Source organism: Borostomias antarcticus (genome assembly GCF_949987555.1).
Source record: "Borostomias antarcticus genome assembly, chromosome: 5".
NCBI lineage: Eukaryota > Metazoa > Chordata > Actinopteri > Stomiiformes > Stomiidae > Borostomias > Borostomias antarcticus.
This window is the reverse complement of record NC_140238.1, coordinates 30,676,544-30,701,636: the sequence shown is the minus strand read 5'-3', so window position 1 is coordinate 30,701,636 and position 25,093 is coordinate 30,676,544. Positions and strand designations below refer to the sequence as shown.

General features: G+C 47.0%; 1 protein-coding gene across 1 annotated transcript; it reads right to left on the bottom strand.

Moving 5' to 3' along the window:
- Nucleotides 1-5,658: 5,658 nt before the first annotated feature.
- Nucleotides 5,659-23,510, bottom strand: carhsp1 (calcium regulated heat stable protein 1). The gene is made up of 4 exons (XM_084437804.1): nucleotides 23,343-23,510; nucleotides 9,793-10,066; nucleotides 8,988-9,110; nucleotides 5,659-6,414 (listed from the first exon to the last, which is right to left on the bottom strand). The coding sequence occupies exons 2-4, from the start codon at nucleotides 9,984-9,986 to the stop codon at nucleotides 6,252-6,254; spliced, it is 480 nt and encodes a 159-aa protein (XP_084293930.1). The 5' UTR covers nucleotides 9,987-10,066; nucleotides 23,343-23,510; the 3' UTR covers nucleotides 5,659-6,251.
- Between the last annotated feature and the right edge of the window lie 1,583 nt (nucleotides 23,511-25,093).

Sequence of the window (25,093 nt, the reverse complement as noted above, 5' to 3'; positions counted from 1 at the left end):
CGCTCTCGGCCCACGCCTGACCTGGCTGTGATGGACCTGACCTCAACTCTGCCTCTTGGGTACCTGGTCAGGGGTCGGGGGGTCAAACCTCTGTGTCTGGACCTGTTGTGTGCATGTCTCACTTTCTCACTCTATTTTCCTTCTTATGCACAGGTCCTTGTCCTCTGTTCTATCAGTGAATAAAGTAATGACCTGTAAGGTGTGTGTGTATGTGTGTGTGTGTGTGTGTGTGTGTGTGTGTGTGTGTGTGTGTGTGTGTGTGTGTGTATGTGTGTGCGTACGTGCGTACGTGCGCGTGTGTGTGTGTGCATGTGTGCGTGCGTGCGCTCGCGCGTGTGTGTGTGTGTGTGCGCGTGTGCGTGCGTGCGTGCGTGTGTGTGTGTGTGTGAAATAGCCAGCGGTGGTAAACAACTCTGACCATACAGGTTGTAAAGGAACAATGGGGCACTTGACAGAGGAGGGAGGTGGACAAGATGAAGAAGAGAGAACAGAACATGTCCAGACGTGTACCAAAACACACACACACACACACGCACGCACACACACACACACACACACACACACACACACACACACACACACACACACACACACACACACAAGGTATGGATAATCATTTTTTTGACTAAACTTGGAGACTTTGGCTCTGGCTCGAGAGCGACACCTAGTGCTTGAGCTACTGTTTCCAACAGGACGCCAATGAAACATTTAATTTAGTATGAAACAACCTCCTCAATTCATAGAGCTGCACTCTGTTCTGGCAGACTGTTTATGCGGGGAGTTTTTTTTTTGTTACACCTGACATCAAAGACACTAAGTGGCGAGTAACGCCTGATGTGGGGCAGCGGAGGAACAAAGGGCGCCTCATCACCCTGCTGCTCACATCAAACGCTGGAGGAGAAATCAAACATTCTGCTGATAAAAATATGTGGAGAGTGAGAACCCTCAGGCGCTGTTGGGTGTAAACACACACACACACACACACACACACAGAAAGACACACACACAGACTCTCACACTGCGCACAGACACACACACACACACACACACACACACACATATACACACACACACACACACACACAGAAACACACACACACAGACTCTCACACTGCGCACAGACATACACACACACACACACACACACACACACACACACACAAACAAATGCCCAAAACATAGCTTGCTCCCATCTTGCGTGTACCCATGTGACCATGTGGCATCTCCACCTGTCTTGACAAGGCCCACTGTGGTATGAAAATGATACCTGTCTACTCGTCTGCCTGCTGGATAGTCCGCCACTGTCAGACAGTCTGTCTCATTGACGCAGATTAAAGACCGCTCCGGTACACATACAACATAAATCACATTGTGGGCCTCTTAACACTGGCAGCTGTACGCTTCGCCAGATTAATATGTGCGCCAGTGGAAACCGCAGAACCTTTTAGGGTGGCAAGAATGGGTCCTGTAGCTACTGGAGTGGCACAACTATGATCTATCGATGATTCTAAATACATACAATCTGTAACTCATGGAAAGGAACGTAAATTGGACGCCCTGGTCGGCTTGTCCTGTCCTCTGCCTTCTATCTGAGTGGCACTGTGCCTCAATACAGAGGAAGAGCTGACTGGAAAACTCTATAAACTTTACCCACAGATGTGAATGTATGAATGTGATATTGTTTGGGTTATAAGCTGTAAATGACACAGACTGTCTGACACGGGCCAACTACAGCAGGCAGACAAGCAATAGACAGCTATCATTTTCATACCACAGCAGGCCTTGTCAAGACAGGTGAAGATGCCACATGGGCTTAGAATCTCAGTATACTGTATACTTGCTACGTGTGTAGCAGGTTTGAGTAACCAAATGTCCCCAACAAGGACAAGCAGCAGTGTCACTTGTGGGGACATGGTAGTGATGCTCACGGGATTTGGGTTAAGGTTAGACTCAAAGGTTAGGGTTTAGGGTGTGTATGAGTGTGTATGTGTGTGTGTGTGTGTGTGTGTGTGTGTGTGTGTGTGTGTGTGTGTGTGTGTGTGTGTGTGAGAGAGAGAGAGAGTGCGTGCGTGCATACATAATGCATGTGTGTATGTGTGTGTGTGTGTGTATGTGTCCAGTCCAAACCACAAAGAACATTAGAGTATGATGCAGAACCATGATCTCACTCCTACCTGTGCTAGCCCTGACCCACACCCTCTCATACAGTAGGCCTACACCCTCTCATACAGTAGGCCTACACCCTCTCATACAGTAGACCTACACCCTCTCATACAGTAGGACTACACCCTCTCATACAGTAGGCCTACACCCTCTCATACAGTAGGACTACACCCTCTCATACAGTAGGACTACACCCTCTCATACAGTAGACCTACACCCTCTCATACAGTAGGACTACACCCTCTCATACAGTAGGCCTACACCCTCTCATACAGTAGACCTACACCCTCTCATACAGTAGGCCTACACCCTCTCATACAGTAGGCCTACACCCTCTCGTACAGTAGGCCTACACCCTCTCATACAGTAGGACTACACCCTCTCATACAGTAGACCTACACCCTCTCATACAGTAGGCCTACACCCTCTCATACAGTAGGCCTACACCCTCTCATACAGTAGACCTACACCCTCTCATACAGTAGGCCTACACCGTCTCATACAGTAGGCCTACACCCTCTCATACAGTAGACCTACACCCTCTCATACAGTCTACCGTCTCATACTTAATTTATACATGGCAATCCATTGTTTATAAAGTATGAACATACAATCATTAAACATGTTATACATTAGCTTAGTAATAAGGAACAAAAAATGTATAACTGTTTATGAACTACATATTCATGTGTATTAATGTGTTAACATTTCTTTATAAATGATGAATTACATATTTACTAATACTTCCATAACGCTTCATACTGTGCACTTATAGTGTTACCAAAGTCATTCCACTTTCTCTCTGTCTGACGCTCACTCAGACCTGCCGCCATAGCGCCAGCAGTACGCAGAGCATTGAAGCCCCTTCACTCCCAGTAGTCCTTGTTGAGGAGTTGCGCTCGGCAGGCTGAGGTAGCTGCTTAGGCTTCTGGCACCGTTACTCATCGCCTCAGTGAGGTCAGTGAACCACCTCTTCTACACACGCCCGCCTACGCATGACATGCGCCCCCACAATTCTGTCAACACCTCTGACTACCGTCGACTCGGCTGGAGCCAGACAGAACGTATCTGCAGGCGCGCTCTGAAAAACACATCCCATAATGCATGTAGCCACGGCAACGGGACTTAGGGGGGAGTCCTGTTGCCCTCCTTGTTGCCGCCGTTTGTGGTGGGGCTTATTTGGGATATCGTCCACTCGCGGAGGGGATGTTGAAGTTAGACCAATCATGCGTCAGCATCCTATAGGTAAACCAATCGGTGTCTGGTTTACCCTATGTCACGCCCCAGGTGAGCAAAGTTAAATCTTCTCACACCCTGGATGTCCTTCGGAGTGGAGCCAGAAGCCTCTGTAGTGGGTCTAGGGCACGCAAGACCATGAACCAGGAAAATCAGGGCCTGTCTTCTAATCCCTCTCCCGGGAGGGGGGGGGGAGTCCCTATTCTCCTAATTCTTTCTCTTTCTCTCCTCCCCCCTCCTTTTCCCTCCCTCCCTCCCTCCCTCCTGCCTTTCAAAGCATTGACATGTCATCTCAAAACCGCACGAGCAAAGGTGGGAAGACTCTGTGGCGCTGTTGTTGCCTCAAGCTGTCTGGTAGTGTGTGTGTGTGTGTATGTGTGTGTGTGTGGGTGTACGTGTGTGTGTTAGATAAGTTGAAGCATCAAAGAGAGAGCAGGAGACGTGCTGTCATTTGAGGTGCAGAGTTAAGACACATTTAACTTGCTGACGGAACCTTTAAAGCTGGAGTCCTTTTAAAGGTGCAGTTCACAAAATATTGTTATGTGTTTGGCAACAATATTTGGAGGAGAGCACGTATTTGAGACAAACGTGCTTTGCTCTCTTCAAATATTTTTCTATTTTAGGGGCCAAAGGACCAACAAAAACAGGTAACCTACTGTTATATTCACAGGTACAGATACAAATAATATAAATTGGTAATAATGTTGACAAGTTTGTCTACACATGGCTACAGCTGGATAGTAGATAATCTAAACAGAACAGCGTATCTCTCCAAACATGTCTCAGAAGAATCTGTTACATGATTTCACATCCCCTATTCACTGAAAGGCTCCTTATCATGGCACGCTGTTCATTGTCCTATAGCGCCCTCTTTTGGACAGGTTTCTACAGGATAATGCGCAGTATTTACAGTAGCCTATGATCTGTACTAATCTACTATTCAGTCAGAGGCTCAAAGAGACACTAATCCTGTTTAAGAGAGATTAATAAAAGCTCTTGATTCAAATATCTCGCAAGAGATATAAACATTAAATTGAACACCAGCAGATGACATATATAAATAGCACACTACCCCTTTAAGACCCTTGTCGGGGATCCAAGCCTGCTTGTCTCAAACACAGCGCGCGCCATGGACATGCTTTATGATAGAAAACCGCAACTACTGTTAGCCAACTATTATAGGCTAGGCTACTGCTCCGCAGATGTTACTATAAGCCAACTGGAAAGTGGAACACTGTAATTACTGCACACGACAGTTCCTGTTGCCAACCGGACTGCAGAAGGATTGATTGATTAATGGAATATAAAACAAATCCCCATCCATCAGGTTGAGTGACTGGGCCTGTAGAGAAAACCAGTAGAGCAGGCAGCTGAATGCAGACCGGTCTGTTCAACCTAATCATAATCTTTACAATTCATCAGACTGGGGTAGGATCTGCTCCTCCTACCCTAATCATAATCTTTACCATCCGTGGGAGAAAAAAAAATCCAAACTGATCCCAGAGCAGCATCTGGTGACAACTTCACTCCATGAAGATGTAAGAACATTCCCCAAACCAGCGTTCGGTGAGAGAGAACACTTTTTGAAACATTCCACCCTCGAGCACTCTTGAGTCAAAGCCAAGGAGCTACAAGTTCCTATTTTTTCCACTTCAATTTATCTGATTGGCTCTACTGCATAGAATCCGCTCTACTGCCTAGAATCCTATGCAGTAGAACTAATTCATTCATTTGAAACACATGTGTTGGTCCCCAACATGGCAGGTCTAGGACTACATTTGAAACCCATGAATTGGTCAATGCGTGGCCTGGCATGTATTGGATCGGTCAAATACACAAGCTGAGGCTAGGGAAACAGCTCCTGCTCAGGGCTCAGATGCGGCCACCGTGTAGCTCTCAGATGCAGTAGCCTAACTCAGCCAAATGGCATTCACAGCTAGTTGCGGTTTCAGTTCTCTCACTAATGTGGAAAACCTCTCCGATGTTTGTGTGTGCGTAGCGCCATCTGGTGGTGAGATTGTACAGCATGTTGGTGTGAGGACTGTTCTATCCTAATGGTGGTAGCCGATCTGTAATTCCCAGCACCAGACACAAACACATACGTCCTGGTTCAATGCCCAATTCTCTGCATTTGGTTACTCTTCATTATCGTTATTAGAGCTCTATTTTTCTCTGTTAGCCAATAGAAACAATTTCTACTCAAAGGAGAACTCTGATTTGTATTCAATTCTTCATAAAGACAAAATAGATACAATGAGCTGATGCTGAAAACACTTTATTTAACATGTTATAACATGAGATAATGTGATACAGGCAGAATGGGTTTATTTGCGAAGTAATCACAAATAGGCAGTGTCACACAGAATTTAAATCAAAATGGACTCCAACTATAAAATGCTTTTTGTAAGAACTCTTGCGTCCACACCTCAATGGCAGCTTTGCAAACATCACTCCTTCCCAAACCACATAAGAACCATGGAGAATTTAAGTAATACGGCTTTGCGTGATAAACTTAGATGATATATTCCTTCCCTTTCAAATATCAGAATCCTCCCATCTTTCAAAAATTAAACCCAAAGCCCGCCCTCCTCCCCCAGTACACCCTCTGGGTTCATCTCTAAAACCTCCCTCATCTCAGACCAACGTTAGAAACTTCACAGGGGACTTTCTTTCAGTCTCCTGATGGGGAAAGCGGGTTGTACAGTTGAGGAACCTGCGTAGCGATGAGGGAAAAGAAGATGAGAAGAGGAGGAGTCGTCGAGCGCGAGGAGGAGGAGACGAGCGCGGCTATCTCAGCACAGCGGAACCTCTACCCTCCCCCCGTCTGGCCTCCGCGTCCGGCCCTCCGGGCCTCAGCAGCTGACCACTATGCCTGCCCAGGTCTCATGCTTGGACCCGGGGTTGAGGTGGGTGATGGTGACCTCCACTGCCTGGACCTTCTCGTATTTGGGAGGGATGCAGCAGACCTTATAGCTGACCTCGTCACCTTCCACAGGAACATACTCCCCCTCAACGCTGTGGGGAGGGATGGAGGGAGGGAGGGATGAGGGAGGGATGGAGGGAGGGAGAGAAGGAGGGAGGGATGGAGGGAGGGATGGAGGGAGGCAGAGAAGGAGGGAGGGATGGAGGGAGGTATGGAGGGAGGGAGAGAAGGAGGGAGGGAGGGAGGGAAAGGGGGAGAGAGGGACGAGTTAAATAAGTTGCAAAGAAGAGATTCAGAGGTACAGAGAAGAAGAAAGAAGAATTTATGTCAGATGACTCAGCAAGTTTACTTTTCCCAGTAAGTTCCTTTCAATCTTTCTCCTTCACTCCGCCAGACGAAATTATTTGTGTGTACTTTTTATACCAAAGAGAGTCTTTGTTCAAATAGTGACACACACACACACACATACATACACACACACACACACACACACACACACACACACACACACACACACACACACAGGGGATCTCTGCTGCCCCTCGGCCTTGGTTAAACAGCTCGGTCAAGACTCAAGGATTTTAAGTTTTTTATTGGCAGGTGAGAATGGAAAAGTACTCTGTGACACAAGGCTGACGCACGCACTCATACAAACGCACACACTCACTCTCACATACTCATACAAACTCATAGAAACGCACACACTCTCGATATGAATATGGTGTGTGTGTGTGTGTGTGTGTGTGCGTGTGTGTACATTAGAGTTGTGAAAAAAAATCGATACAGCTGAGTATTGCAATATATTTTTCCTCAATATTGTATTGATTTTCCAACCCTTCATATCGGTCATAAAAAAATCTCTATATATATATATATCTATTAATCACTAGAAAAATATACGGAACAAAACCAGATATACAAATGAACAGAATTACATTTAATTGATAGTGTTATCGTGTTGAAAGCTGAACTGTAGTCGACGAACGGCAGTCTCACATGAACCCGACACGTTCCCCTTGCTCTTGTCTAGGTGGGATAGGGTGGTGTGGAGGATGTGGGCTATTGCATGTTCTGTGGATCTGTTGGGTTTGTATGCGAACTGTAGGGGGTCTAGGGTGCCGGGGGAGTGAGGAGTGAAGTCCGTATCCGTACCCAGGCCTAGTGTACATATTAATAACATCTCTCCTCCATGTGCAGTGTTATGCATTCGAGAGGTGATACAGTAGCAGGAAGAATCTATTGAAGGTCATCTGATATTGTCTTGTTTACTCCTACACTCCTCCTACACTATACAAGCCTGAAGACTTTTCTTTTTGCCACTGCTTTCTAAGAGGAGCTATGTTTATCAGTATACTGCACTGTAACTTTTATTCCTGTATTCTATTTTTCCTGCTTTTTGTTTAAATGTCTATAATGACTTGCTTTTTGTTTTAATGCTTTTAATTTGTCCTGCCTTTTGTTTTAAATGTCTATAATGTCTTGCTTTTTGTTTTAATGCTTTTAATGTCTCATGTAAAGCACCTTGAATTGCCCTGTGGCTGAAATGTGCTATATAAATAAACTTGCCTTGCCTTGCCTTACACAAACTCCCGAGGCCATTCTCTGTACATATAAGTGTATGCGTGTGTGTATGTGTGTGTGTTTGTATGTGTGCGCGCCTCTGTGTGTGTGCGAGCATGTTTCTGTGTGTATGTGTGTGTGTTCGTATGTGTGCGCGCCTCTGTGTGTGTGCGAGCATGTTTCTGTGTGTATGTGTGTGTGTTTGTTATGTGTGCGCGCCTCTGTGTGTGTGCGAACATGTGTGTGTGTGTGTGTGTGCATGTGTGTTTAAGGGGGTGCTTCTCTTTGTTCCGAGGTGTGTAGTGTGTGAGTGGGAGACAGATCCATTAGTCTCTAGCTGTGGGCAGGCATAATAGGAGAATGGGGGGCTGAGGGTGCTTGTTTGTGGGTGCTTGTTTGAGTGAGTGACTCGTCTAGCACCGTGTGGGTAGGTGGGCTGTAAGGGTAGGTGGGCTGTGTGTGTGTGTGTGTGTGTGGTGTGTGTGTTCCTGAGTGGGTGGACAGGGGGATGGTGTGATGGTGGTCATTATCTTGCTTGTCTATGCGTAATGTGTGTGTTAGTTACTGCACACGTACGTTAGTGCATGAACATCCTGTACAAACACACACACACGCCTCTATGCAATCAGTGGTGTTTCAGACCACCAGCAACCCAGTCATTTAGATACATAAACACTGACTCACTCACTCACTGACTCACGCACTGACAGACTCACTCACACACACACACACACTCACTCACTCACTCACTCACTCACTCACTCACTCACTCACTCACTCACTCACTCACTCACTCACTCACTCACACTCTCACTGACTCACTCACTGACTCACTCACTGACTCACTCACTGACTCACTCACTCTCACTGACTCACTCACTCACACACACACACACACACACACACACACACACACACACACACACATTCACTCACTGACTCACTCACTGACTCACTCACTCACTCACTGACTCACTCACACACACACACACACACACACACACATTTCCCTCACTCACTCACTCACTCACTCACTCACTCACTGACTCACTGACTCAATGACTCACTCACACACACACACACACTGACTCACTCACTGACTCACTCTGAGATGTGGACGAAGATGTCGCTGCCTCCGTCTGACGGTGTGATGAAGCCGTGACCTTTGGAGCGGGAGAAGCACTTACACACACCTCTGAACAGAGGGCCCTCCGCCGCACGCGCCGTCCTGACCACAGGAAGAGAGGGGGGGTTAGGAAGAGAGGGGGGAGGGGGTTAGGAAGAGAGGGGGGAGAGAGGGGGGAGGGTGTTTTGGAAGAGAGGGAGGAGAGAGGGGGGAGGGGGGTTAGGAAGAGAGGGAGGGGTGTGTTTAGGGAGAGAGGGAGTGTGGGGTTTTTAGAGAGAGAGGGGGGAGGGTGTTTAGGAAGAGAGGGAGGGGGGTTAGGAAGAGAGGGAGAAGGGTGTTTAGGAAGAGAGGGGGGGGTGTTTAGGGAGAGAGGGAGGGGTGTTTAGGGAGAGAGGAGGCGATGGTGACGGTGAGACAGAGGGGGAGAGAAATAATATCAAACTTCAGCGAAATTCAAAAGATCTGTAGTCGTTTCTCCTCATCGCCCATGGATTATACAACAGATGCTTGTGTGTGTGTGTGTGTGTGTGTGTGTGTGTGTGTGTGTGTGTGTGCGCACGTGCGTGTGTGTGCATGTGTGTGTCTTATGTATGGGGGGTGATGTGTGTGTGTGTGTGTGTGTGTGTGTGTGTGTGTGTGTGTGCACGTGCGTGTGTATGCATGTGTGTGTCTTATGTATGGGGGGTGATTTATGTGTGTGTGTGAGCGCGCGCGCGCGTGTGTGTGTGCACGTGTGTGTGTTATGTATGGGGGGTGATTTGTGTGTGTGTGTGTGTGTACCCACGCCGAACAGGTCCTGTTGCGTCTGGTGGGCAGCGGGCTGGGTATGAGGAAGCCCCTCATGGGCGAGGGGGAGCGGTCTCGGTGTCGACAAACCGGCAGGCGCAGGGACCCTGGGGACACCGGCAGCGGGGAGCCGGAGGGCGGCGGAGGGGTCGTGGAGCGCTGACCCGGGGTGGGCGTGGCCTCGGAGGACATGTCGGAACCAGGGGAGGAAGTGTCGCTGCGACGACCGGGAGGATGCAGGAAAGAAGGCTCACCGTGGCAACCGCCTACGCCTGAGGAGAGGAAGTGAGGCGTGATTGGTTAAGACTCCCGACAAGCGGACGTTGGCTTCAACACGGCAGGTGAAATAATTGTCTCTAACCGAAACAGAGGACATTTTCTAACTTTTAATGTTTTTATGTTTTTCCTGTTAACATCGTGGTTCTCAATTCTGTGAGGATTTTTACTGCTGCGTCATGACAGAGTCATTGAGACCGGAGTGGGTGGTTGGCGGTTCGGTAGCAACATAGCGGCCCGCTAAGGTCGAAGTGACCTTTTCAACAGTTTATAAAAGAGAGGGAACAGGCAAGAGGAGGGACGCCGTGACAACGGAGAGAATGAAAGATGGAGAGACCGCCAGAGAGAGAGAGAGAGAGAGAGAGAGAGAGAGAGGGTGTCCGAGCCTCCCTCTTTCCACCATGACCTTTTGTGGAGTTTCTCGGCGACCATTTCCCTCGTCTCCCTCTCAGCGCCTCGTTGCGCACAGATACACACCTCGAGGCCTCAAACGCGTCCGTGCACGAGCGTGTGTTCAGCACGTTCGCCGCACACACACACACACTCCAGCTTCGAGTACCACTTCAGTCCAGCTTTATTTAAAAAAAAACACCGTCCCGGTATCGTCCATCAAAGAGTCCTTTCCCTCTCCGCTACCCACTGAATCCAATCAGTGACCTCTCAGGACTTTCCCAGAACCCTTCTTTCCCATGGCAACACCAATCAGACGGCGGTCAGGTCGTTCCCCCCGGAGACATGAGAGAACAGGCCCCTTATTCACCTACGCAGAATTACATCATCTTGCATTACATCACCGGCCCCAACGCGCCAATTAAGGGGCAGGACAGTGGCTCGGAGATCTCTTTCTCTGCCACCAATGAGGCGTCACTACTGTAGTAACGCCAGAGGCTGGCTAACACACGCACGCAGCTAGACGCACAAAACACACGCATACATGACCAGTAGTCTGGGGCCGGTCTCTTTCTAGTCTGGGATCTGTCTCTTTCTAGTCTGGGGCCTGTCTCTTTCTAGTCTGGGGCGTGTCTCTTTCTAGTCTGGGGCCTGTCTCTTTCTAGTCTGGGGCCGGTCTCTTTCTAGTCTGGGGCCTGTCTCTTTCTAGTCTGGGGCCTGTCTCTTTCTAGTCTGGGGCCGGTCTCTTTCTAGTCTGGGGTCTCTTTCTAGTCTGGGGCGGGTCTCTTTCAGGTCTGGGGCTGGTCTCTTTCTAGTCTGGGGCCGGTCTCTTTCAGGTCTGGGGTTGGTCTCTTTCTAGTCTGGGGCCGGTCTCTTTCTAGTCTGGGGCCTGTCTCTTTCTAGTCTGGGGCCGGTCTCTTTCTAGTCTGGAGCCGGTCTTTTTCTAGTCTGGAGCCTGTCTCTTTCTAGTCTGGGGCCGGTCTCTTTCTAGTCTGGGGCCGGTCTCTTTCTAGTCTGGGGCCGGTCTCTTTCTAGTCTGGGGTCTGTCTCTTTCTAGTCTGGGGCCGGTCTCTTTCTAGTCTGGGGCGTGTCTCTTTCTAGTCTGGGGCGTGTCTCTTTCTAGTCTGGGGCGTGTCTCTTTCTAGTCTGGGGCCGGTCTCTTTCTAGTCTGGGGCCTGTCTCTTTCTAGTCTGGGGCCTGTCTCTTTCTAGTCTGGGGCGTGTCTCTTTCTAGTCTGGGGCCGGTCTCTTTCTAGTCTGGGGCCTGTCTCTTTCTAGTCTGGGGCGTGTCTCTTTCTAGTCTGGGGCCGGTCTCTTTCAGGTCTGGGGCCGGTCTCTTTCTAGTCTGGGGCCGGTCTCTTTCTAGTCTGGGGCGTGTCTCTTTCTAGTCTGGGGCCGGTCTCTTTCTAGTCTGGGGCCGGTCTCTTTCTAGTCTGGGGCCGGTATCTTTCTAGTCTGGGGTCGGTCTCTTTCTAGTCTGGGGCCGGTCTCTTTCGCAGTTCTATGGTGTTTGTCTGTGACTGACCCAGGATCCTGTCTGCTGTTGGACTCAATAAATCTTGAGTCTGATCTACAATTCTGTTCCGGCGTACTGCTTCCTCTCGGCATTGACTCTTCAATACCAAACCTCCATCCAGTCGGAAAGAAACTTGTTTTTGCGCCTATAGAGACTCTGGTCCTGGTGGAGCGTCGCCCCCTGCTGGAGGGGACCGGCTGCGTGCGTTTGTGACCAGGGTGGGCGGGGCCGGGTCCAGGGTGGGCGGGGCCAGGTCCAGGCTGGGCGGGGCCAGCTCTGCCTGACTGAACACCCAGTATGAAGGAAAAGCGCAGGATACTCTAATGGAGCGGGACTTTCTGTTTGCTGTGTGAACAGATCAAATAACCAGCAGCCCCCTCTGAATGCAGGCCCAAACTCAATAACACCAGTCTGATCCAATCAATGGATGTCTGGGAGAGAGAACACACACACACACACACGTACACAAACACACACGTACACACACACGTACACTAGGGATGAGACGGTATGGATTTTTGCATTATGGTATGGTACGGTATCTAGTTACATGGTACGGTTTACGGTATTTCACAGTATACGGCATTTCACCTCCCTAACACACATTAAAAAAACAAGTACTTTACTTTGAAGGAACTACAGTGCAACACCTGATGGAAAATATACACTATTGTAATTAAGCTCAGTTTATTAATAGCAAGCTTATATTAAATTACAAAATTAACTGTTGCAAGCAACTTGAAATGTGAAGTTTCAGCAGCGCATTATTGTGTAATACCGTAAATGTAATACCGTAAACACAGGGAATGTCACGGTTCTAATACCCTGGACATTTTATACCGTGGTTCACGGTTTTACGGTATACCGTCTCATCCCTAACCTACACACACGCACACACGCACACACACACGTACACACACACATACAGAACACACACACGTACACACATACACACACACATGCACACACACACACGCACACATACACGCCAGCAAGAGAGACGGAATGAATGGAAAAAGTTCAAGATAAAGATGTGAGTGTGTTGGAGAACGGGTGCGATAAAGACAGAGGAGGGCAGAGGAGATAAGAACAGAACGTATGCAGAAGAACTCAGGGCCCTGCTAAGGCGCCAGAGACACACCACATACATGTACTAGCTAGACTAGGCTAGAGCTGTGTTTGGAATCGCTCCCTATTCACTATTTAGTGCACTATATATGGCGTCAGCCATTTTGTTTGTAGTGTCCGAATTCTCCACGGAATTTTCGTTCCCTATAGTCCACTATTACCCACAATTCTCCTTGATTTCCAGGGAACAGCGCATGTACCCTACATTTTCTCCGTTCCCTAGGTAGTTCACTACATGGTGAACCCCATATAGGTAATAGGGAGTGAGGGAACGAGGGAGCGATTCCGAACACAGCTCAGGTCATCGTGAAGATGGAGATGGTTTTCCAAAAAGGCCACCTGGAGCTACAGTGCTGAGCTGTCAGCGAGACAGAGGTAGAACACTAAAACCTGAACACTTCGTATCCTCGGCTGTGCAGTCGAAAAAAGCTCTTGGACCAGACTGCCAGGACTCCAGAAATATCCCAGACTCTAACGCTAACATCCTGACGCTAACATCCTGGTGCCAGTCTACACTCTCACTCTCTCTCTGTCTCTCTATCTCTCTCACACTAAAATACCCAGCTGCCATTACAAAGGAAACAAAGGGACCGTGTTATTATTGGATTTTAGAGAGAGACAGTCAGTGTTTGTGCCACTTTTCAGGTGGAAAAGGAGGAGAGAGGTGTTTACTGAATCCACCGTGGCACCAGTCTGGCTGAACCTGTCAGACTGGCATAATTGGTTAACCTGACACGCCAGATGTTTTGCGTTGCATAACCATTTGGGAACTCTCTGTTTGACACTGTTTGGAAAAGGGCAGGCACTTTCAAAACTACTTGGCAGGTGATTAGAGGAACCAGAAATCTGAAAAAAAATCTGAAAAGGTCTCTCACACGTTAACTTCAACCGCTCCTCGCTGTCGTAAACCCGCCCGGCGTAGCTGTTTGTATTTCAAATTCCTCAGCGCCAACGCTGATTGGCGGGATCGTTATCCGATCGGGCTCCAAATGTTCTCTATCGAGAGTGTCCGACTGGTTTGAGAGTAACGACGTGAGCTTGCGACACCAGGATGGTCTCACGAGGCTAATACTTGATCTAGATCGAGCTTTTATAAAGCAGAAATAAAGGAGAAACAGCAAACCAACAGCTTTCAGCAGTCTCGTTCTCTCTCTCACGCATGTAAACAAGTGCTCAATGCCTAGGATTACCCCTTTCATTAACTGTCAGTTTCATTAACTGTCAGTCTCACACACACACACACACACACACACACACACAAACACACACACACACAGCAGGGCAGGACCTCTGGGTACTGATCGGCCGTGGACCCGTGGAATTTTCCATCATTGTGGTCGCTGACCAGCGCTCTGCCCAGAGAACCTGCTGACGCAGCCAAATACCAGCCTGGATTAGACCCTGCCAACAGAACAACCGGCATCACATGGGCACACACACTTTAATGGTCAAAATACAAGCCTCCTGGCTCATACAGGAAGTTCTCTCATCCGCCTTCCTGTTGATTGTTCTTGGGTTTAGGGCACAGTAAGCTATGGGTTTTGCAAAACGGCTCGAACTAGCCTACTTCTGGGCTCTCTTCCCCGATGCCCTGAAGAGAGAGAGAGGTAGAGAGAGAGTGAGAGAGAGAGAGAGAGAGAGAGATAGAGAGAGAGGTAGAGAGAGAGAGAGAGAGAGAGAGAGAGAGAGAGAGAGATAAATGGAGGCCATGTCTGTAGTATGAAAGCGGGCCCAGGGCAAGGCTTCTCTATTAGTGTACATCTGGTAAACAGTAACGAGTGTTGCTGAGTGGACAGTCCTGGTGTGCTGAGGAAGCATGCAGCCAGGGGGACAGGGGAGGAAGACTGAGACCCAGCAGGGGCCAAGAGGTCAGCCAAGAGGTCAGCTTAGAGGTCAGCTTAGAGGTCAGCAAAGAACGAAAGGGAAGGAACAGAATGACCTTGTGAGGAACTGAAACTCCTATCTGAAAACACACACTCAGAAACACACGTGTGCTGCTTGTTGTCGCCAGAGGGCTTCAGAACAGCAGAGGAGAGAGGAGAGACCAGAGGAGAGAGTGTGGGAACAGAGAGAGAGAGGCAAGGCAAGTTTATTTCTATAGCACATTTCAGCAAAAGGGCAATCCAAAGTGCTTTACATGAGACGTTAAAAGCATCAAGACAAAGTGCAAGAAACACATAAAAGGTCATATGAAATGAAATGTTAAAAAAAGGATATTTAAAACAAAATGCAGGAAAAATAAAACAGTAATAAAAGTGACAATAATTATTTGAATTAACAAAAGGCAGTGGCAAAAAGAAGTCTTCAGTCTTGATTTAAAAGAACTGAGAGAGAGAGAGAGAGAGAGAGAGAGAGAGAGAGAGATAGAGAGAGAGAGAGAGAGAGAGGGGGGGGTGGATGGAGTGGTGGCCTAATTGAAACAGGGAACGAAAAACAGGTAGACAAAGAGATAAGACAGAAAGGGGGAGGAGCCGAGAGGCAACGAATGCAGAGGTTGGTATAATTACAGGTTGCCGCTACAGCACCAGTACTAGTGTTGCCGTGGGCGACGGTAACCAGGTGCCAGACAGACACTTCCTGCTTCCTGTGTTCTATTGTCTCTCTTCTGCAAGGTCTGGAAATCTCCCAGCATCCTCCTGGCAGCTCTCACGGTCCCAGAAACCCAGAGAAGAGTGTAGCCCTGGCTGAGTCCAAACACTGGACCATCAGTTTGGTGCTTCACTTTGAAGTCTTCTTCTCTAGACAGGGAAGGTTTATTCTGTTCCAGGTCAGGGGGTGTAACTACAACCAGTAACAAACCCAGGTAACAGGAAACAAATTTAGTTAACGGTTACACCAGCTCGCCCAGTAGAGTCCCTAGTTGGAATGGAAAATGATAAATCGACTTTGCTTATATTGTGCTTTTATCCAAAGTGCTTTACAATGGCCTCTCATTTATCCATTCGCACACCAATGGCAGCAGCTGCCATGCAAGGTGCTAGCCTGCTCATTGGGAGCAATGGGGGTCCAGTGTCTTGCCAAAGGACACTTCGACATATGGACGGGAGGAGCCGGGAATCGAACCGACGACCCTACGATCATCGGACGGCGCTTCGGGAGGAAGGGATAAGGGGGAGGAGGAGGCAAAATATGCAAGGGAAAGAAGAGGAAGAGGAAGAAGAGGAAGAAGATAACAGAAAGGCCTACAGGAGAAGGGAGAGCAGAGGGAGGAGGGCAGTGATGAGTCAGACATTTGGCCTCGTCATCCATCAGCTTGTCTGATATTCACCCCGTTCAGAGGAAGGGTGTGAAGAATGCAAACGAGTTGATCAGTCAAGAGATAAGTTCTCACACACACACACACACACACACACACACACACACACACACACACACACACACACACACACACACACACACACACACACACACACACACACACACACAGCTCTGTGAGTGCTTTATGTGTGATAGTGACACACCCGTCTAACCCACCACAGACTGCAAAAGCCGTTCCCAACGGGAGGCGGAGACCTGACCTGCAACAGCCAGAAAACACTGACCTTTAAAATCAAGTGTGCTGTGCATGAGTGTACCAGACTAATTCAACTAACTACTTATCTCATCAATCTACAGTGCACACAATACCCCACAATGACAGTGAAGAAAAAAAATCTGAAATTTTCGCAAATGAAAAAATAAAACACTGAAATATCATATGTACGTAGGTATTCACAACCTTTACTCAGTACTTTGTTGTGGCACCTTTGGCTGTGATTAGATTAGTGATTAGTTCATTAGAGTCCCCCTGAGGGAAATGCAGTTGCTTGGACATGGTTTAGAAAGGCACACACCGGCCTACTGTACTGATGTAAAGTAGTAATAACCCACAGTTGACAGCGCATGTGAGAGGCAAAACCAAGCCATGAAGTCGAGGAAATTGTCTGTAGACCTCCGAGACATCTGTGAAAAGGTACCCAAAAAATCTGCAGCATTGATGGTCCCTGAGAACACAGTGGCCATCGTTCTTAAATAGAAGAAGTTAGGAACCACCAGGACTCTTCCTAGAGCTGGCCGCCCGGCCAAACTGAGCAATCGGGGGAGAATAACCTTGGTCAGGGAGGTGACCAAGAACCCGATGGTCACTCTCACAGAGCTCCAGCGTTCCTCTGTGGAGATGGGAGAACCTTCCAGAAGGACAACCATCTCTGCAGCACTCCACCAACCAGGCCTCTATGGTAGAGTGGCCAGACGGAAGCTTCTCCTCAGTAAAAGGCACATGACGGCCTGCTTGGAGTTTGCCAAAAGGCAACAAAAGGACTCTCAGACCACGAGAAACAAGATTCTCTGGTCTGATTAAACCAAGACTGAATTCTTTGGCCTGAATGCCAAGCGTCTTGTCTGGAAACCAGGCACCACTCATCACGGGGCTAATCCCATCCCTACGGCTCTGGTAAAGCATGGTGGTGGCAGCATCATGCTGTGGAGATGTTTTTCAGCCGTAGGAACTGGTAGATGTAGCCATCCCTGGCCAGACAGACATGAGCAATTGGTTGCCCCCGGGGGCGTTCCAGGCACGCTGCCTACTGTCTGATCCCAGCTGCCCTTGGGGGAAGGACAACGGGATGGGTTAAGAGCAGAGGAAAATGTCATGGGTGGACGCTCCAGCCACTCGTGTGTGTGTGTGTGTGTGTGTGTGTGTGTCTCAGCATTGCCACCTACACCGTGTGTGTACTCACTGTGTGACAAATAAACATGTTTGTTTTGTTTGTGGTTTGGGTGGAGGGAAAGAGCAAAGAACGGAGCAAAGTTCAGAGATTCTGCATGAAAACCTGCTCCAGAGCGCTCTGGACTTCAGACCGGGGTGAAGGTTCACCTTCCAACAGGACAACGACCCTGAGCACACAGCCAAGACAACGAAGGAGTGGCTTCGGACAGGTCTGTGAATGTCCTTCAGTGGCCCAGCCAGAGTCCAGACTTGAACCCGATTGAACATCTCTGGAAAGACCTGAAAATATCTGTGCAGCGACGCTCCCCCTCTAAAGCTGAGGATACACTACAAGATATTATGCCCGATTTTATACACGATTCACAATCCTGCCAAGTCTGTCCTAGTCGGCAGCAGTCTGCACTAGTTGGGGGTAGTCGGAGTGGCAATTTGGCACAGAAATCTGTAAGTGTATGAGGGGTACAGATTTAAATCGGCAAGTGTATGATGAGAACAGACTTCTCTCGATCCGAGTCGGAGCGAGTCGGAGCATATCTAACATGTTTGATATTTTTGAGCAGATTCTGGACGCAATCGTGTAGTGTAAATTCGTCCAGTCGTTAAATGTGTGATACCCAGTTTTTCAGTTGTCATACAAAAATAAGCAGAAGCCAGTCTAGTGTAGGTTATACTCCCAGTCATTTCATAATCTGTTAAGATTGTGAAAGTCTCCCAGTGTATCCAAGGCTTAACCTGACAGAGAGGATCTGCAGAGAATGGGAAAACACCCCAAACACACATGTGGCAAGCTTGTAGTGTCATACCCAAGAAGACCTGAGGATGTAATTGCTACCAAAGGTGCCTCAACAAATGACTGAGTAAAGGGTGTTAATACCTGTTATTATCTATGTACTGTACATGTATTTTTTTTATTTATAATTTTTTTTGCAAAAATTTCTAAAATTACCTTTTTCACTTTGTCATTATGGGGTAATGTGTGTAGATTGATGAGGGAAAAAATGAGTTTAATCCATTTTGGAACAAGGCTGTAACGAAACAAAATGTGGAAAAAGTGAAGGGGTGTGAGTACTTTCCGAATGCACTCAGATCACATGCACCAGCAGACTGGTGTTCACTGTGTTCAGTCAATCCTAACACTGGTGGGTGCAGTTTTCATCCTTCCGTCTTCATGAAGGCAGAGGTACATCTACCTCAGAGGTGCAACACTTTTATACAAAGTGACTTACAATAAGCGAATGTATGATTCACTCGGCTGCCATTAGTACTGGAGAGCTTCCCAGTTCTGAAGAGCGCCAGCTAGAGAACAAAGATTTATTCATACAAGTGCTTTCAGGCTCGGCTTTTAGCGTTTTCTTCCAAGCTTCTTACAACTAAACATTGATTTTAAGCCAAGCCGTGTGGTTGGCGTGAATAACCATTATGTGATTCATTCAAACCAAATGTCATCCAGTTGTTGACACCCACACTAAACAGCAGGCCTCATGTCTATGTACTAGTAATACCCTCAAGTCTTTCAGCGAGATTCTGTGTCTGTGTACTAGTGTCAATATTAAAGTCTGGTCTCTCCACCCCCACTAAAATGTCCTAGGGGTTCAGTTGTGCTGCCAATGCTAAATTCCTGAGTTTAAATCCTGACGGTAATTACAACCATGCAGTATGCACTTCTTCTGATCATGGTGTCAGCAGAGGGGCATAATCTAACCATTTTTTCCTCTCCTCCCTCGACGGGTAAGCTATCCATCCACTCTGACTCCGTTTCCTTCCAGGAAACACCAATCAGGAAGTAGAAAGCCCTCTTCCTGTCCAGTCGGCGGGTGGAGGGAGTACCGTAGCAAGGTTGGTGTCGCTCGTCACCAAGAGCTTTTTTAGGAGCCTGGAGGACTTGTGCCCCCCCTGAGAAGCAAACTGTGGTGGGGGGGTGGGGGTCACTGAGCCACTACTGACCACTGCTGGTATTCCAGCTCATTAGGGGACCAGGCTGAGGAAACCGAGGCCAGTATGGAGCTGATGCTGAGCCCTCGAGGTTTTACTGCCGACAGAGAGTCCGGCTTATTAGGCCAACAACAAGCAGAGGACACTGATGCCATTGTGTTCCCTCGGCCGTGCCCTGGCCAACGGTGTCACCCGACCACAACCGCGGCGTTGTCTAAGCCCACAACAAGGACACTGCAAAGCATCAGTTACACATTTCCCTGTCGCCGTCGACCGCCAGCGCCATCTGTTATTGAACGACGTAGAAAGAAACAAGCTTTATCTAATTGACTTTGCTTTAATCCTAAGAGCTTCAACTCTAAGACCACTGTGTTTACGAGACGTTTGGTGGGAGATGTTGAGTGAGTTCGGTGAAAGCAGACTCCCCACTGAGCCGGAGCTGCAGATTGCTCTTATGGGCTCGACCTGGGGCACAGTGACCTGTCACACAGTTCCTTTCCATTTCCAAGGAGAGGGAGAGGTTGAGAGGGGAACTAGGCGACAGGATCCTCCCTCCATTTCTCTCTCCGTCTCCAAGCAGCTACTCGGAGAAGAACGGCCAGCGCCCACAGATGTGAACATGATCTCTGTCTTTGGTGATTCGAGTTGTAACTGTTTTATTTGATGTGTGATGTGATGTTTATTAGGGATGGGTATCGACTCAAATTTCAAGAATCAATTCGATTCCGATTCACAAGGTTCAGAATCGATTAACAAGATTCAATTCGATTTGATTTGATTCGATTCAATATCGATTCGGTTAGTGTTACTAAAACCAGGTTTTTTTTAGCTGTAACCTTAATTACATGACTGCCAATTTATGCATCACATCAATACTAGGGCTGGGTATCGATACTGACTTCCAAAAATGAATGAATTAATGAATCATTGAATGAATGAATGAATGAACTATTCATTCCTTCATTTATTCATTCATTCATTAAATAAAAGATCGATTTTGGGATTCATGAATTGATTCTGAATAATTTGATTCAATTAATCAATTTTTTAAACCCAGCCCTAATGTTTATTTGATGTGTGCGTTGTTCTCTCGGTGATGCTGTAAATGAGATGCACGCAGCTCAGTGTCCTTTCGAGTTTAAATAAAGGTTTGAATGAATGTTGGGTTTCTCTGCACTCGGCTGGTAGGAGTACTTTTATAGAGATTGCGATGGTAATTGGCCATCGTGATGTTAACACATTTCTAATACAGTATAGCTAATGGGAAATATCAACCACATAATAACGACAGCAACATGAACCCGTCTGTTCCACATACTATCACTGCGCCATCATCACCTGGTCCGGTTGTATTTACATATGGAGACGTTCCTGTTTGACCACATTGTAACCTGATACTTGACACCTGACAGCGATGTTAATGCAACTCTGTCTGCTACTGTTTACATCCTATTTCTTTGCACTGAGTTCCCTGGACAGACCAGTTATGTTTCACAAGAATCGATAACAGGCTCCTGGAGTCTGAAAAAAGATCTGGCTGTGGACAAAATTAATTAAACAAAAGAATGCGATTGTGTGAGCTAGGCTCCTTCATATCCTATGAGTCCAAATTGTGCAGGTGAGCAGTTGAAGTATTTAAAAGAGAGGACAGGATATGTTGTGGACTACACCTTTTCACCTTGTTGTAAAATTCCCACACATGCCGTCGTTCCCCTACTCTCACATTGGGCGAGCGAGATAGGGTAAAATCTGGTCCTTCCAGTCCTATTCCACTGGTGAAGGTGGACTTTGCCCGCCTCTCAGGCAAGCTAGCCACATGTAGCTTCTAAGAAAGGACTGGCGATAACTCAATCCCTCCTATTCGCCCTCTCTTATCCCTCCATCTTCTATCCCTCCCTTTCAACCTTCCCATTCTCTCCAGTCCGTCGTCCATGGCCTGCTGTCAATAGCCTCCGGGGACCATTACAGCAACAGATCATGTTGCACAACAACAACTGGCCCCAGAACAGCTCTCCCACTCCTCTCCGGAAAAATAAGGCTATAAAATCAGAGAGAGACCGCAGTGTAGTAGGCGTTTATATACAGTACGCCCGTTCTTCAGTATGCCTGTATGTCTCTCTCGCGACTATAAACACAGCCTGTTCGCATTCTGCCAGTGAAGCACACTAGAGACCCTTAAGCCTGCTTGCAGAATGTTATGCATGCATCTAAACAAGCATAAACACGCCTGATCCCCTGTTTGTCACGACAAAGCAGGAACAATGTAGGCTACAGGGGGGGGGGGGGACGGTTTGGCCCACTGACAAACGGTTTAAATCCGCTTTATTGCCAACTCTGATGGGACGGTGGGCAAGTGGGTGTTAGCACAGGAGTTGATTTGAAGTCACGGGTGTTTTTAAAAGACAGAGAGGCCATTTTAGAGACGCCGCTTAAAAGGGAAAAACACATCATGTCGCCGTATGTGTGTCAACTCTCCCAGAGACCAGTCCATCATCAGCCAACGTGCTGGTTCACTGCTAGCCACAAACCTTTGCCTGTTTGGGAACAGCCTATTGGTTCCAGACAAGAACAATTTAAGCACATAAGTAGTTGAAATTATTTCAAATGTAGGCCCAGGTCTGGAACGCACACACAGTCATACACTCATACACGCACACACACACACAGAGGTTGGATCTTTAAATCTTTGTGGGGCCCGCCTAATCTTAACCCTAGTCCTAAACCCTAACCCTAAACATAAGCTTCCCCTAACCCTTAACATAAGGACCCCTACACACACACACAAACAACCCTAAACCTAACTCTAAACACAACCTTTGACCCCTAACCCTAAATGTAACCCAACACTAAACTCTAACCTTTGACCCTAAAATTAACCCTAAACTTGTGGGGACCATCCCCATTCCCCAACAAGTGACCATTGTTCTTATTGAACTATTCTTGCAAGGACACATGAATAGTTAAAACGCACGCACGCGCACACACACACACACACACACACACACACAGGCTGATTTTTTCTATGTAAACCAATAACAGCCCAGAAGCAGACCATAATCTTACCTCAGGCCCAACTCTAGATACAATCTCTCTGGCCGTCCCTCTGTTCTGTTATTATTATCAATAGTCAAATAACAGTTCGCAAAGCCCGATATAGACCAAGAAGTAAGACAATACAGTAACTCCTACGCCTCTAGGCAACGCTCCCACAAGACTTCCTGCCAGTGTTAATAATCTGTGGCTGTGTTATATTGACAGTAGAGCTTTCAAAGCCTATCTATCTAATCACCCAGTTTTTTGAGACCAGCTTCCAACTGGGGCGCTTCTCTGCCAGGGCTCATATGCACCCACACTCTCATCCGACCTCCACTTGGAAACAAATGAACGCAAATCTTCCTTAGTCTAGTTTGAGTGTCATTCTAGTTCTTTTTTAAGTGATACAAATCCAATTATTTTAGATGTCAATTAATTCTGTTGCTAATTTTCTTAATCTAATTCTGGTTATTTTCATCGTCAGCATTTCAAGCGCCAAAGTCCAGTCGGTGCGTGCTACAGTTGTTTCTTTGCGCAAGCTTTGAAGTGCAACGCGCATCACTCACCTTTTCCGAACTTCGCAGAGGAAACGAGTTTCTTTTTATCGAGGTGATTAAAGGCCGAGCTAAAAATAGTTTAATTATCACTAGAGGACCGGTCAACAATAGATTCTGATAAACTCCAAAGGACTTGTTGAAAAAATTGCCGGACACCCGAATGAGCAGCAGGCTTCTCTTCTATGAATGCCTCAATGGGCGTTATCTTTTCTGTAGCAGTGACATCATAGGTGCTCATTACCGTAAACTCTCCAAAAAGAGCTCTTACAAAGGTGTCATTTACTCTTACTGCTGGCAGATCCTATAATGGCTCTAAAGGTGGATCCGATATCCCTTCGTTAATGGGATAAAACATGACACTGTATAAATTATTAGTACATGACTAGCCTACTCCAGCTCATCCCAGCACATGTTTTATCTATTATATTACCTTATAATACAGTATGTACATCACTTTGGTGATATGTTGTGCACATGGACATAAAGAACTTTATGTCTGTTTGTGCACAGGTCTGTATTTACATTGAGGTGTTGTATTGTTTGTTGTTGGTACTCTCTGAAAGGACCAGTAAAATTATGTATGTATGTATGTATCTATCCATGTAACCCAAAATCACACAATAACACAACCTCATTCAACACTAGCCTACACACAAACAAAAGTAACAGACAGAAACAGCTGCTAAAAAGCGAAGAACAAAAACAAATAACTTTTGACAAATATATTTAGTTATATGAAAAAAATCACATACATAACTGTATTACATAAACAAATGAACAAGTATGAAATTGTCCTTTTTTAACTAAAATTCGATCAATGAGTTGACTACTTCTAAACAGCAGAGGGAGCCATAATCCCATGAGTATAGTTTGGTGTAAAGGCTGTCCACCTGAACAGTATTGTACTGAGTGATGACGATCCTTGACCAGTGAGATATCACACTCGTTCACATTTGAATGCTTTATTCTGACAATCAGGGTGGACTGTTAATATGAATATGGAAAAACAAAGAAACTAGACTTATCTTCCATCTGCTGAAATGCCATCTGGGTGAGTCTTTAAGGAGTGTTAAGAATTCCCTTATCAGAAGAAAATTACCACAAAAAATGCAATGTAGTGATGTGACAAAAATCATTCAGCCCTCAAGGTGTCTTTCCTACCCTGAATATGATCACAGATCAAAGACAAGAAATGAAACAGAAGAATGTAAAAGCTGAAAATCTGCTCAAATTGAAATCACAAACATTACTTAAAAAAAAACATCCGTCACTTTGCCATTGAAAATGGACATTATATATTTTGTATGTACACTACCTACATCCAGGTGAACACAATGTACACGTCTCCAATGACAACCCCCCCCGCCCCCCCCCAGGGGTGCTACTATTGGCCCATATTTGGCTCTGGTCAAAAGTAGGGTGCTTCGTGGACCACAGGGTGTCATTGGAGGCTAAGACGAGCCATAGCTGGTCCTGAGAATACAGCTGAATACTGCACCTCATATACAGTAACACTACTTTTTTTTTTTTCTTCAAAATGTCTTCAAAACCACCTGTCCTGGCTTTTACCAGCTGGTCTACAGCTTTCTTCGCTGGTGATTCTGGTAACATGAAGGGTAGGAACATTTTTGCTCTGACCTAGCGCTATCACACCTGACTACCCACCTGCCTATTCATGATCATCAAGCCCTTGATTACTTTATTCTATCCGAGCCAATCGAAGAAAACCTGACGAGCTGAATCAGATGCGCTGCTACTGG

Excerpts from the sequence above, each read along its gene's own strand:
- carhsp1 (XM_084437804.1), bottom strand. The coding sequence starts at position 9,986 with ATGTCCTCCGAGGCCACGCCCACCCCGGGTCAGCGCTCCACGACCCCT. Across the intron at positions 9,111-9,792 it reads CGCAACAGGACCTGTTCGGC|GACGGCGCGTGCGGCGGAGG; the intron begins GTGGGTACACAC and ends TCCTGTGGTCAG. Across the intron at positions 6,415-8,987 it reads ATCTTCGTCCACATCTCAGA|CGTTGAGGGGGAGTATGTTC; the intron begins GTGAGTCAGTGA and ends CCCTCCCCACAG.